This window comes from Leuciscus leuciscus (assembly GCF_965113295.1).
Source record: "Leuciscus leuciscus genome assembly, chromosome: 14".
Classification (NCBI taxonomy): domain Eukaryota; kingdom Metazoa; phylum Chordata; class Actinopteri; order Cypriniformes; family Leuciscidae; genus Leuciscus; species Leuciscus leuciscus.
Window position 1 is genome coordinate 14,344,136 of NC_138738.1, and position 14,066 is coordinate 14,358,201.

At 34.5% G+C, this 14,066-nt stretch overlaps 1 protein-coding gene across 1 annotated transcript; it reads right to left on the reverse strand.

Moving 5' to 3' along the window:
• Positions 1 to 6,860: 6,860 nt before the first annotated feature.
• rgs4 (regulator of G protein signaling 4) lies at positions 6,861 to 9,552 on the reverse strand. Its single transcript, XM_082137416.1, has 5 exons — positions 9,418 to 9,552; positions 9,006 to 9,122; positions 8,803 to 8,864; positions 8,029 to 8,192; positions 6,861 to 7,936 (listed from the first exon to the last, which is right to left on the reverse strand). Exons 1-5 carry the CDS (start codon positions 9,459 to 9,461, stop codon positions 7,688 to 7,690), a joined length of 636 nt encoding a protein of 211 aa, XP_081993542.1. The 5' UTR covers positions 9,462 to 9,552; the 3' UTR covers positions 6,861 to 7,687.
• Between the last annotated feature and the right edge of the window lie 4,514 nt (positions 9,553 to 14,066).

Consider the following 14,066-nt stretch of genomic DNA (forward strand, 5'->3'; position numbering starts at 1 on the left):
GTTCTGAAGATTTATTTATTTATTTTTCAGATGTACATATCAGCAACAATTCATTTTAATTTATTTTCTATAAGATTTATTGTCTGACTGTTTAACATTCAAGTTAAAAAGTACCAAGATAAGAGTGTGTCCTTTCTTTTATTTATAAAAAAAAAAATATGATGCCTGAATTTGTCCTTTTCTTTACCATTTCCATGTAATTCACTTAAACGTTAAGCTTTGGTTTTCCTCCTCTTGTTCTGAATCATCATGGAATTACTCAGTGTTGCTTATTAATGGTACTCCATTTCGGCAATCATGCGAATTTCAGTAATATTTTTATTCCCAGGAGAACATTGTTAAAATGCCAAATTTGAATAATAATAATGCGTCTGCTTCCTGGCTTCCTGCGTGGAAAGCACTCTCAGCCTTTTCATTTAGCCTCTCGAACAGAGTGTTTCATTCACACAACCATGATAAGATGGAGTGGATCAATGTGAAGAATAGAAAGATGTAAGAAGAAAGAAAGAGGGAGAGGTGGAAAATTGAGATGAAGCAGATGGGCGATGGGAGGTTGCCAAAGTAAACAGTGTCAGACACAAACATGTTCACATTCATTACCACTCTCATTCCTAGAAATAGATCAATGACTCATAACTGGGGGTCAAACCCCCTGAGGATTGGCGGAAGTGAAAATACATTCCTTCAACCATTACTGAGTTGTTTCACAAAGCAGCCTTTTCTTAAATGCCAAACAAAAGAGCATTTCCATTTAGCTTTGTCCAGACTGTAAATCAATCACCAAAACCGTTCTTTATTAAATTGTTTTTGTTTGTACTGCTCTTTTCAAAGACATACAAGAACTCCTTTTATTTAAACAGCACACATCCATTTATTCTTTACTTACAAATTAAATTACTTAAGTTAGGCCCAATTGAAAAGGGTTAAAGGGACTAAAAAAGGCGGATAAGCATATTAAATTAAGTACAAAACCACATACAGTGGCCCTAAATCGTATTCAGAAACTCTAGGATGCTTAAAAATTAGTCACACTCAATAAATGTCGGAATGTATTTAGTAAATATCACACCAATCTGAAACTTCAATATGCAAACAAATGATGCAAGAGCTCTTCCTAGAGCTAAACTTACATTTCTGCAAAAGTTTTGCTATTATGTTTAACCAGTGTTTTTAGTGGATAAATATATTTTGATGACAAAGCTGAATTTTCAACAGTCATTACTCTCTTCAGTGTCACATGATCCTTGTGAACATGCTGAGTTGCTGCTCAAGAAACATATCTTATTATTGTCAATGTTGAAAAAGTGGTGCTGCTTAATATTTTTGAGGAAACCGTGATTCTTTTTTTATTTTATTTCAGGATTCTTGGATTCTTGGACAGTCCTTACTGTCATTTTTGGTCACTTTAGCATCCTTGCTGAATAAAAGTAAAAAGTTGTTAATAAAAATAAAGAACTTGACTCCAAACTTTTGAAGATATTGCATAAAGTCAGCCCATCAAATAACTTCCATCTACATTTTGAATAATATATTGTTTTAGAATTTAAATAAGCTGGTATTTATTATTGTAGAATGTAATTATTGTCAAATGTTTAGCTTGAAATGTGTGTTTATGCTGTATTCCTTTAAAATAAATGCCACTTAGTTTGATATTTTGTTATATAATGCAAAGAATTTCATGCATTATATGTCCAAATGCTTGTTATGGCCACTATGTATCTGTTCCATTAACAAATAGCCTGTCAGTTCACATGCCAAATGTATTTTTATGGCAGTGCTCATTAGACACAGTCGTGATGACGTTACCTCAGTGTTGAAACCATGAAACCAGGCATGTTTCAATCCATATCAATTAAGGCCAAACAATATTAAATCTCATCCAGGAGTTAATGCCATAAAGACAGCTCGAGCTGAAGCTATAACAAGGTATAAATGTGCGTGCGTGCGTGCGTGCGTGCGTGTGTGTGTGTGTGTGCGTGTGTGTGTGTGCGTGTGTGTGTGTGTGTGTGTGTGTGTGTGTGCTTGCTTGTTTTTCTATCCATTGGGAACTTCAACCTGAATGCACAAAGACTCATGGGTACCTAAATTGAGGTCCCCATGATAAAAAAGCTTATAAATCATACAGAATGAGGTTTTTTGAAAATGTTAAAATGCAGAAAGTTTTCTGTGATGGGTGTGTTTAGAGGTAGGGTTAGTGTGAGGGGATAGAATATACAGTTTGTGCAATATAAAAACCATTTCGTCTATGGAGAGCCCCCACAAGGATAGCGAACCAGACGTGGACCAGGATGCTAATCGTGCCCTTTTGGCACAATAATGTTGTGCCAGCTATTTGTGCATGCACACAAATGGAAACAAATGTGGCTCGAATACACAAAAACAAAACCAGGAACCAGATAATGACTGTGCAGGGCTCAGATGGAAGGCAAGATAATGCTCTGTAAATACTCACTTCATATGGTCATTTGCGTAGTAAAACCAGACCGCTCTCATTAAAGAGACAGCTGTGAATGTGCAGTGTTTTTGATGGCTACCAAGATTTACATAGGAGGATATAAATTCTAGGAAATCTAAATATTGAACTGGTAAGTTTGGCTTGTAAAACAGTTGTTGTTGTTGTTGTTGTTTTTAGCAAACTAAATTAAAAACTAAATATACCAAACAGTGCTATTATATGGATAGAGCTTGATCATTTGCAAAATGTAGTAATACTTTACAATAAGGTTCCATTTGGTAACATTTGTTAATAGTATGAACTAACAATGAAAAATATGGTCACTTTATATTATAGTTATAATTTTATTATAAAAAATAATTGGGTTACACTTTATTTTACGGTGTGTGTTATAGTGTAATTTAAGTATTGATTAATAATAATTATTATTAATAATTAACTACTTACTAAATAGTTAGGTTTAGGATTAGGGTTTGGTTTAGGGTTAGTTGCATGCATTTATGCATAAATCATAGTAATTACTAGTCACTACATATAACATTGTAAAAAGGACACTGTAAATGTAAATAATATTAGGTACAGTGTACTTATTGTTTTGATGTTGCATTGCAAAACACTTTTGCTATTGAGGTGGGTTACAGGTATAAAGGTTATATGGACTGGTTTGGTGGTATGGTTGGGTTTAAGGGTGTTAAGGGAAGGGTTAATGGTGTAGATGTAGATGTAATTACAAAAAATAAGTCACAGCTGTAATTATATTTTTTCTATACTATATTTTTATATTTTTAATACACTCTAAACAAAAATGGTGCTAAATAGCACTAAAAGTGGTTCATTGGCTTGTAATCATAGGGGAACCACTTTAAGTGCCATATAGCACCTACCTTTGTCAAATGGTGCTATGTAGAACCATAAGAGGTGCCATATAGCACCTTAACCACCCCAAAGAACCGCTAAAGAACCGCTGAAGAACCAAACTGGGCTTAACAGGTTCTTTAAATGGTAGTGGTGCTATATAGCACCTTAACCACCGCAAAGAACCCCTGAAGAACCGCTGAAGAACCTTTTTTTTTTGTGTGTAATTATTAAAAAAAAAATATTATAATAAATATTATATATACGTATTATAATAAATTACATTATAAGTAAAATGTAAAAATATGTATGCTTGGATTGTATCAGATGATTCATTTAAATGTTAGTAGTTGAACAATAGTTCTAAACTATAGAGTTAACTAATAGGGGATCATATTATGTGTTACCCCAAAATGCCTTGTGTCTGAAATCACCCCCTTATTCCCTGTATAGTGGATGTCAATGCTTCTTATTGTGGTGCATTTTGGAATTGAGAACCATTATATTCTTAGAAAGCGCAGAACCATCACAAAGCACTTTGTTAAACTGGACTGAGGGAGTTTTTGCACTGAAATGCAACTCTAAATAATTCAAAGCCCGCAAACTCATTCAACCCGTACCGTTCCTTGTTAAATAGATTTTCAGATGCAGATTATGGTCTATTCTTTTTTTGCTTCAAGCAAGTCCAGTGCTGTTCCGTGTGTATGTTTCTGCCATTTCAAAAGCTGTCCACTCCAATAAAACAGATCAAACAGGCACTGCAGCACCTGAAGCGCCAGAGAAGAGTGTAATTACATCAAGCCCTGTGCTGAGCCATAATGAGCAGACTCTGTCCTGCAGCAAGATCCTGCCACCAAAGAGAACAGAGAAAAGGAGATAAATCGCTCGAGAAAAACAACCTGTTCTCTGCTCAACCAGACGCTCGTTTGCTCCTCTGGGACTGCAGGCAAAGGCAACATGTCATGTCAGTGTGGATGAGGGGTGCTGAGAAGTCACACATTTCTTTTGGGAATGTAAAACAGCTATGTAGATAGTGATTCAATTGTTTTTGTAGGTTGTTTTGAACACGGTGTGTGAGCAAATTATGGGACTCAAATAACTGAAATGTCTGCCCATCGTATATGCAAATTACAACTGTGATGATAATGGCGACATCCATAATTCCCTTCACTCAAAGTCATCATCTCAATTCCACTTGCACTTTCCTTTTTGCTGAATTTAATTGAACAGAGAGCAGGGTGCAAAGAGGCTAAAGGCCCCTTGGGGTAAAAAGAATTTATTTTCGTTCCCAAAACAAGCACCACCACAACACTTTACTAAACAACAATGTGTTGCTATATGCACTGCAAAATATTATATCCATGTTACAAAAGGGTTGACTGAGGTAAGTTGATAAGGTGTACACATTAAAAGAATATATAAATATTATCATTTTTGTTATTATTATTATAAATATAATACAATAATTTTTCATTTTTATAATGAACAGTAATCAAAATATTTAAACAATTATATTTTAAAACTGAGAAAAACATTGTGTTATTGTTTTTTGTTGAAAGGATTAAATCTTTTTTTAACATAAATTCAATTAGTTTGAAGTTGGAGATGGATTATATACTCTTAAAAAAAAGGATCCAGTCTGGTTAAAAATTCCACTAGAAACGCTGTACATTTGGCTGGGGATGAAGTTGGAAGATGCCTTCCTTAAGTGAGATTTAATAGACTTGTTTTGAAGCATGTTTAAAGTGGGATCATTAACTGCTACAATCACAATAGAGAGTCATTTATGAAACATGTTTTCAATATTGTAGCTGCTGGACATACGTTGTTTAGATAAAAGCAAGAAAGGTTTTAATTGCTACAATAAAGAGTGTTTTGAAATAAGCCGAAAATGGTATATCATTTGCTGAAGTTATTTTTTTTCTCAAAAAATAATGCTGCGTTAAGAGTATTTGCATGTAATGACAACCCTTGCTCTTTCATTTTTGTCTCTATAAGCTGCTACTTTATAGTTTCACTGCAGGGGGGTCCTGATTTAAAAAAAAATAATTATAATGCAGAATATGAAATAAAGTTCATCCTCACTGCCTTCATTTTTAAATGATTTTCAGTGCAGCTTCTTTGATCATTTCGCTACTTCAATCATGTTTTCAATCATCATAAACTTTGGAAAAAACATTTCTTTTGTAGGCTACAGCTCTGTGTGAGTACAGCAATATTTCATATGAAGAGTTTTCACTCATCACTTCATTTGTGTTTATGCTTTCCTTTGAATAATGCGTCTTTGAAGAGGACACATAATTTATTTACATCCATAGATTTTCTCTGCTTTTCACTTCAAAAGAGATCAGAACTAAATGTTCCCATCCTGTAGTCGTCTCGAAAAGAACCCACTCCATCTCAGCCTCTTTGAGCACATTGATTTCTTTCAAAAATCTCTCTCTACATTGTTTTAAAAACAAGAGATGAGACAGACTGAATGGATTAAAGAAAAGATCTTTGTTTGCTTCCTCAAAACTTGTTCTTTCATCAACATCTTTAAGAACACTCCTAATAACAACCATGTGTTTGCATGTAAGATCACGCTGAATTTGTCATGGTAACCTTTTCTTTTACTGTTCAGAGTTTTCTGTAAAGTTGCTTTGAAACGATTGAGAAAAGCACTGGCTATACAAATACATGTGAATTGAATTGAAAAGTTTTTCCTCTGTCTTTGAATCATTCTTTATCAGTGTACTTTAGGAAGGAGAGATATTGAAAAAATTGTTTCTGGCATATCTATGAATATCATACTTAATGTGTCAATACAACTAGATAATAAGTAATCTTAGTGAAATAGACAGTTTCAAATAGTCTTTTAGGAATATCTGAGAAATGCCCATGAGAGAACTTATAGTTTTTTAGATATCTGAACTTCCTGTACACTTTCACTCAATGTCCTAAACATCCAAATCCACAAACGTACTGCAATCCTCCATTACGTCACACTCAAGTTACATGCAGGGTCATTATCATGTGTTTTGAGATGATTATTGGCATGACGCTTTTAATATATTTGGTGGAGGAAATGTTCCAGTAATGAGAAACTTTTCAATAATGAGATACAGATGGCAACCTAATTAAATACTGATACTTAAATAGTAAATACTAAAAACATTCTAAACAGATTATATGACTGCATCATTTATGTATGGTTTTCAGAAGCAATTCTTTAATATTTAAATAACTATTTATTGAAGATATATGAATGGCTCTTTGCTCTCTCAAAAACCCTCAATACGCTCAAAATTGTTAAAGGGTTAGTTCACCCAAAAATGAAAATTCTGTCAGTAATTACTCACCCTCATGTTGTTCCAACCCCGTAAGACTTTCGTTCAACTTCGGAACACAAATTAAGATATTTTTGATTAAATCTGAGAGCTGTCTCACTCCTCCATAGGCTTCTATGTTATTGAAACTTGTCTGGTTTGCACACAAAAAGTATTCTCTTACATTTCAAAATGTAAAATGCAGCAATTGTCTGTTAGATCTGTAAGTATTTCGGAGACCATTTGAATTTTATGATTTTATTTTATTCATAAATATGACAAAAATAAATATGGTACCAGTAAACAAATATGTAAACATCTCACATGTGGCCATTTATTCTAACCGGAGCATTTGTGATATGATATGTAAAGTCTGCCTTACAGCCGAGACACAGTTTCACAACGGAACGCGTCGTGAATGATTGGCAATGACAGGTAATACATTGCACATGCACATTTATCACATTCATTTGTCATTTTGTGAAATTTGATGGATGGCCAGTAGAAAAAAAGAAAATGCTGGAAAGTTCACATTTTAAGGAGAAAGAAATTCCATCACCTTTAAAGTTAAGAGAGCTTACACATTAACATACATACGTATTCGTATTACATGACATTACAAGGTTAAAGAGAATACAATTGGTTATTGGTAGTGATGTTGATGATGCTATTCTCATCGTAGCTCAAATAAAATCCTAAACACAAGATTTTTTCCGTCTGTAACAGTCACTTAGTTGTAAACTACAACACATGTATTGTTTTCCCAAAGCCAATTCAGGGAATTTCACGGTTGAATACATGTGGGCTTTTTTTGTTGTCAGTAAAAGCACTGCCTGCATAAAATCCGTTTAGAAGATGACTTTCACTCTGAAGAAGTCACAACATTGCTGCAAAGCTAAAAGTGGCAAATGTGTACAATCACAATGGCTGAACCATCTAATGATGTCTAGTTTGGCTCTGGCTTACAACCTTTTTTATTCATAATTATGAACAAGCTTTACAAAGCCAAAGTGAATGGAAATCACATTATGGCAAAGTTCGTCATACACTTTGTTCATTTAGGGTCAGATTAGGCATAACTAGGCAGGCACTGACTGTGGTCAGAAAAGTGTTGCTTTCCTTTCTTCTCTAAACTACAGGGTTTGTTGTGCGTCAGTGGCTGAGACAGTTCCAGGAACAGTTTGGATTTCAGGAAGCGCCTGTACGAGTCCTTTTCCATGAGTGTGAAGATCTTACTCTGAGCCTCGTCAAAACATGATGCGTCACACCTTTCCAGATTCTTCCTAGCCTGCTCTCTGGTGGCCGAATCCAAATTCACCTTAAAAAAAAAAAAAAGATTAATGGAGATTTATGAGGACATTTTATATGCGATAAGCGAATAGACCTAGAGCAGTCAAGCAGTGCTCTCACCTCATTGGGGGAATCGGCATCAATGTAACGCTCAAATATCATTTTGGCTTTCAGATTCATCTTGTCCACTGATGTCTGCTTGAAATCCTCACAGGCCACCCAAAATTCAATGTTCTCTTGACTGTACTCAGACTGTAAAAATGAAGCGAAAGCCCTCCGACCATCTGAAAGGAAATCATTTAAGTGAGACTCAATATGCTGAACATAAAATATTAAATAAGAATATAAAATGATAGAATATAAAATGATAGAATAGAATAGAATAGAATAGAATAGAATAGAATAGAATAGAATAGAATTCTGAAGACATTCAATTCTGCATCTAATCTCATTATTCAGAGGGAGCGGATGCTGAGGAGGTTTTGGAATGAAGAGGTCAAGGCTTTGAGTCTGAGGGGATGCTCTGAGGACTGCCCTAGTGGTTGATGACCCCTGAAGCCCACCAGAGCAGAACACTCGAGCTCTTCAGGGGCCACCAGTGCAGTCTGCGGACACGTAGCACGCGCGCTCTGGAGCGTGAGAAAAATATGGTCATGGCCTGTCAGAGCGATTATAAACATAGTCTCCTTTAACAGAGACATTAATGAGGCCAGGGGCTCCTTGACAGCGAATACAAGGCCGAATAAACAAGGGACAGTGCAGAAGTCTCAGGCGTACTTATTAAGCCATTAGTAAGCTGCAGCCTGTTCATCATTAACACATGCTGGTTTCTAAGATTTAATCAGGAGCAGATTTTTTTTATTTATTGCATAACCAAATATTCTGGAAACTTACCATCATTTTTGATCAGGTTGTTAAATGATGTTTTCCATTTCTCAGTTTCAGCAGGAGAGATTCTACAATCAGATGAAGAATTAATAACCAAAATGTTCAATATAATATAATATAATATAATATAATATAATATAATATAATATAATATAATATAATATAATATAATATAATATAATATAATAGCCATGTTGCTCCAGCCTTACCTGTTCACCTCTGTGACCTTCGCCTTCTCCTTCTCTTTCTCCTTCAAAGCCTTCTGCTCTTGAGGTGGATCTGGCTTTTGAAGCAGAAAGCCAATCTTATGCTTTATGTCTTTGGCGCTGTTGAAGAAAATATGTAATTCAATTAATGATTTGGCTTTAAAGATTCTACTGTGAAAAACAAAACTATGGAAAGCGTCTTTTCTCTTAAATATCTCTCAAACGACTGCTTCTAATTTACTACAAGCACAATACAACTATTTTCCTTTTTCCATTTCTTAAAACAAATATTGAAATATCAAAACAACATATGTTGCTATTAGTCCACTTGAGAGTATAAAAACATATAAAGTCTTGAAACATTGAACTATTAATAAAGAATATCATCTATAAATTGCAATGAGCATATTCATACCTTTTTAAGCAGGTTGCGGGTAGGTCTGCGAGCCCTTTACACATGGTGCTGGTGCGTAATACAAATCCAACGCTACAGAAAAAGAGTGTGTCACAAGCAGATCCTCACAATCTCAATGAGGTCTCCTCCTACAACTGTTCTTTTATACAGCCCCAGCCTTCACAACAGAAGAGCCAGCCAATCACAAGAGAGGCAGAAACCAAGCAGATGCAAAACCAAGGTAATTTCCAAAGTTTTTGAAAGGAAAGGAGTTTGATATGAACTTTTTTTTATTTTTATTTTTTTACCTAAATCAGTTTATGATGTATAATAAACATGTGCTGGATTTTTTTGTGGTGTACTTTCACTTAATTTTTTTAATGCATTAACAAAACTGTAAAATTAAATAAAAAAATATAAAATTAATTAAATATAAAATAAAATTAATTAAAAATGTATGAAATAATAAACAAAAAATCATTAAATGCACAAAAAAAATTGTATAAAAAATAAAATGTGCAAAAGAGTAGTAGAACTTACAGTGGTTAATATATGTCATTTACAGAGCTATATGTGACCCTGGACAAAACCAGTCACATGGGTAATTTTTTTTAAATTGAGATTTATACATCATATGAAAGCTGAATAAATAAGCTTTCCATTGATGTATGGTTTGTTAGGATTAGGGCAAAATTTGGCCGAGATACAACTATCTGGAAATCTGGAATCTGAGGGTGCAAAAAATTTTAAACATTGAGAAAATCGCCTTTAAAGTTGCCAATTTATGTTAACGATTGTGCTGCATTCACTCACAAAAATAAATGTTTTATATATTTATGGTAGGGAATTTACAAACTATCTTCATGGAACATGATCTTTACTTAATATCATAATGATTTTTGGCATAAAAGAAAAATCGATCATTTTGACCCATACAATGTTTTGTTGGCTATTGCCACAAATATACCCGTGCAACTTGTGACTGGTTTTGTGATCCAGGGTCACATATACTAAGCTTCATATGGTTTCATTTTTTTCACCCAAGTATAGTTTAAAGTTCTCTACACTTCTTTTTTTTATTAAACCCACTCATATTTTTTATGCAAATCATATATTCTCCAAATGTCATGTTTGTGTCATAATATTGCCATTATTCACCAGAGCGGTCTGAACAAACAGTCACAGCACAAAATGTATTTAAACACTTTGACTGACCTCCACGACACCATGCAGCCCTTAAGGTCAGGGAAGCAACATTCTCTAAGTTGTCAAATACTTGTGGTCTCCATGCTCAGTTTAACTTGTTTGTACCCCTCAATGACCTTAAGAAATTGATCTGTGAGAAGAAATAAATATTACACATTAGGACCACAACAAATGAGAATAAAGCTGTGCACAAGGCAACTGAACATTTGTTCTGTCCAAGTCATAAATTTCAATAAATCCTTAAAAAAATATTTCCTTTATATCAAGACCCCATTATTATTTTGAACAGATCAAGTCATGACACAAATCTCTTCAATGGAAAAAAATTATTTACTATAGACCAAAATGAAAAGGCACACTCTCAGAAAAAAAGGTACAAAAGCTGTCACTGTGGCGACAGCTTTTGTACCTTTTTTTCTGAGAGTGAAAAGGCCAAATTCTGTAATGATATGGAGACAGGAACAGACTGCTAATCACTGGCTATCATTACCCTGATTTACAGAGCTATCAGATCATGTCAGGTCAGTGTAAGATCATCTATTACCCTCTCACAAAGGAAATGCACTTCATTTTAAAATGTATGGAAGCATTAAAATCCTGATAGCAAATAATTTATTGCAAGAAAGACATTCTAACTGCAATTTAGAAATATTAGAAACATTTCAAAACATGTCATCAACATTTGGAGTTAATTAAACATTGCACATTGTAAAATATATCTTTGTGAACGTAGAAAGTTCTCAATTATCTGAATGTACCAGTTCAGGAAGTTATTAAGAAACAATAGTTTGATTTGCAATGGGGGTTGAATAATTTCTATTACAACTGTGTGTGTGTGTGTATATATATATATATATATATATATATATATATATAATTTCAGTTGTTTGCAATGCACAAATCAAACAAAAGTCAACTTCTAAAGACTTCTAAGTCTCAAAATTGTTCAACCCCCTGAATAGAAACCCTTACAACAGCACAAATCTGCAAAACATGTGTTGTCTCAAGCATACCTGATGCAACTAATCAAGCAATGGCTCCATTAGTTGTACCAAGTGTGTTTGAGCAAGAACACATGAAATATTTGAACTGGCTAGGGGTTTGTTGAGTGTCACGTTTGACTGCATGATAGAAATAATGGCTAAGTCAAAAGAATGGTCCAAAAAGTTAAAAGAAGATATCATCACCCTTCAAAAACAAGGAACAGGATGCAAAAAGATAGTGAAGACACTAAATGTTCCTAGAGACACCGTTGGAAGCATACTTCGCAAGTTAAAAGTTAGAGGAACAGTGCTCTTGGGCTGCTTTGCATCCTCTAGCACTGGAAACCTGCAGCGTGTGGAAGGCAAGATGGATTCATTGAAATATAAAGAAATCCTAAAAAACATCATGCTGTCAGTGAAGAAGCTGAAGCTTGGGCATCATTGGACCTTCCGACAGGACAATGATCCCAGGTATACCACAAATTCCACCAAGGATTGGTTGCAGAAGAAGTCCCAGAAGGGTCTACAGTGGCCATCACAGTCACCTGACTTGAACCCCATAGAAAATCTCTGGTGGAATTTGAAGGCGGCAGCTGCAGCACGCAAAACCAAGAATATTACTGAGATTGCTCAAAAACGCTGCCAGAAGCTGGTGTCTTGTTTCAGCAGGTCATAACAGCAAAAGGGTGTACTAAATATGCTTGCCATGAAGTGGTTGAATAATTTTGAGACTGCAGAAGTAATTAAAAGTTGCATTTTAAGTTGAATTCGGGGAAACCACTTGAAACATTTGTTGTGTTGAGCTATTTCAATTATTTTTGTTTGATCTGTTCATTACAAACTGTAAGTCTGTAAATTTTGCCAATAAACCTGAATTGCAATGGGGGTTAAATAATTTCGATTACAATATATATATATATATATATATATATATATATATATATATATATATACATATTGATTCAGTCACATTTCATCTTGCTTCTCACATACAGAATTTGTCCACAAAACTTGCTTAAAAGCACGTCTCTTCTCACTCTGTCCCGTTCAAATTGTTGTTGACGCACCCATGCAAAGTATTGAATCAATCCTATCAATAGCTCTGGTTAGTCAAATGCCTAAAGACAAACCTGTGACTTCAGAACCAGAAAAAACTATGCAGTCTATCCGTTCCAGTTCATTCAACTGCATCAGCTAAACCATATAAGGTGCGTATGAATGAACAATAGTTTAAACCAGGGCAGACTGAGAATGTGATAACTAAGGTCATATGAGATCATATTCAGGGGAAAAGTCACCTTCTCCTTGTATTAGCCTACACCTTTCTTCTTATCATAAGTTACCTGGTCCCAGATGTGGGGATGTGACTCAATGCTTGTGGGCCGTTCAGCTCCATTAAGGTTTAGATATTGAAAACCTATGAGGTTTTTCGCTGATTACACATTCGATGCAGTCTCCTGTAGATAAATGATTACTAGATTGCAAGAGTAGTCTGTAAACAGAAACAGAAACTATTTTCATAGTCAACCACAAAAGAAGAATAAATACTAGTACTACTACAAACAACAACCACAATAATATAATAATGAATGCATATGAATGCATTTTAAGTTGAATTTGGGGAAACCACTTGAAACATTTGTTGTGTTGAGCTATTATTATTTTTTTATTTTTTTATCTATGCAAACTGAAAGTCTGTAAATTTTGCCAATAAACCTGAATTGCAATGGGGGTTGAATAATTTCGATTTCATCTTGCTTCTCAAATACAGATTTTGTCCACAAACCTTGCTTAAAAGCACGTCTCTTCTCACTCTGTCCCGTTCAAATTGTTGTTGACGCACCCATGCAAAGTATTGAACCAATCCTATCAATAGCTCTGGTTAGTCAAATGCCTAAAGACAAACCTGTGACTTCAGAACCAGAAAAACTATGCAGTCTATCCGTTCCAGTTCATTCAACTGCATCTGCTAGACCATATAAGATGCGTATGAATGAACAATAGTTTAAAGCAGGGCAGACTGAGAATGTGATAACTAAGGTCAGATCATATTCAGGGGAAAAGTCACCTTCTCCTTGTATTATTAGCCTACACCTTTCTTCTTCTTATCATAAGTTACCCGGTCCCAGATGTGGGGCTGTGACTCAAAGCCGTTCGGCTCCATTAAGTTTTAGATATTGGAAACCTATGAGTTTTTTTTCGCTGATTACACATTCGATGCAGTTTCCTGTGGATAAATGATTACTAGATTGCAAGATTAGTCTGTAAACAGAAACAGAAACCACAAAAGAAGTATAAATACTAGTACTACAAACAACAACAACAATAATAATAGTAATAATAATAATGAATGCATATATATATATATATATATATATATATATATTTGTCACTTCTTCGTCACGCAGACACATGCCCAATTATAGGCCCATTATTTATTGTGCATATAGGAATATATGACCATTAGGTAGAGTTTTGACA

What these genes read in the sequence shown, in the direction of transcription:
- rgs4 (XM_082137416.1), bottom strand. Translation starts at nt 9,461, where the DNA reads ATGTGTAAAGGGCTCGCAGACCTACCCGCAACCTGCTTAAAAAG. An exon ending in AAGGTCACAGAGGTGAACAG is followed by an intron (nt 8,865 to 9,005) that starts GTAAGGCTGGAG and finishes ATCTGATTGTAG; the next exon opens with AATCTCTCCTGCTGAAACTG. An exon ending in ATGCCGATTCCCCCAATGAG is followed by an intron (nt 7,937 to 8,028) that starts GTGAGAGCACTG and finishes TTTTTTTTTAAG; the next exon opens with GTGAATTTGGATTCGGCCAC.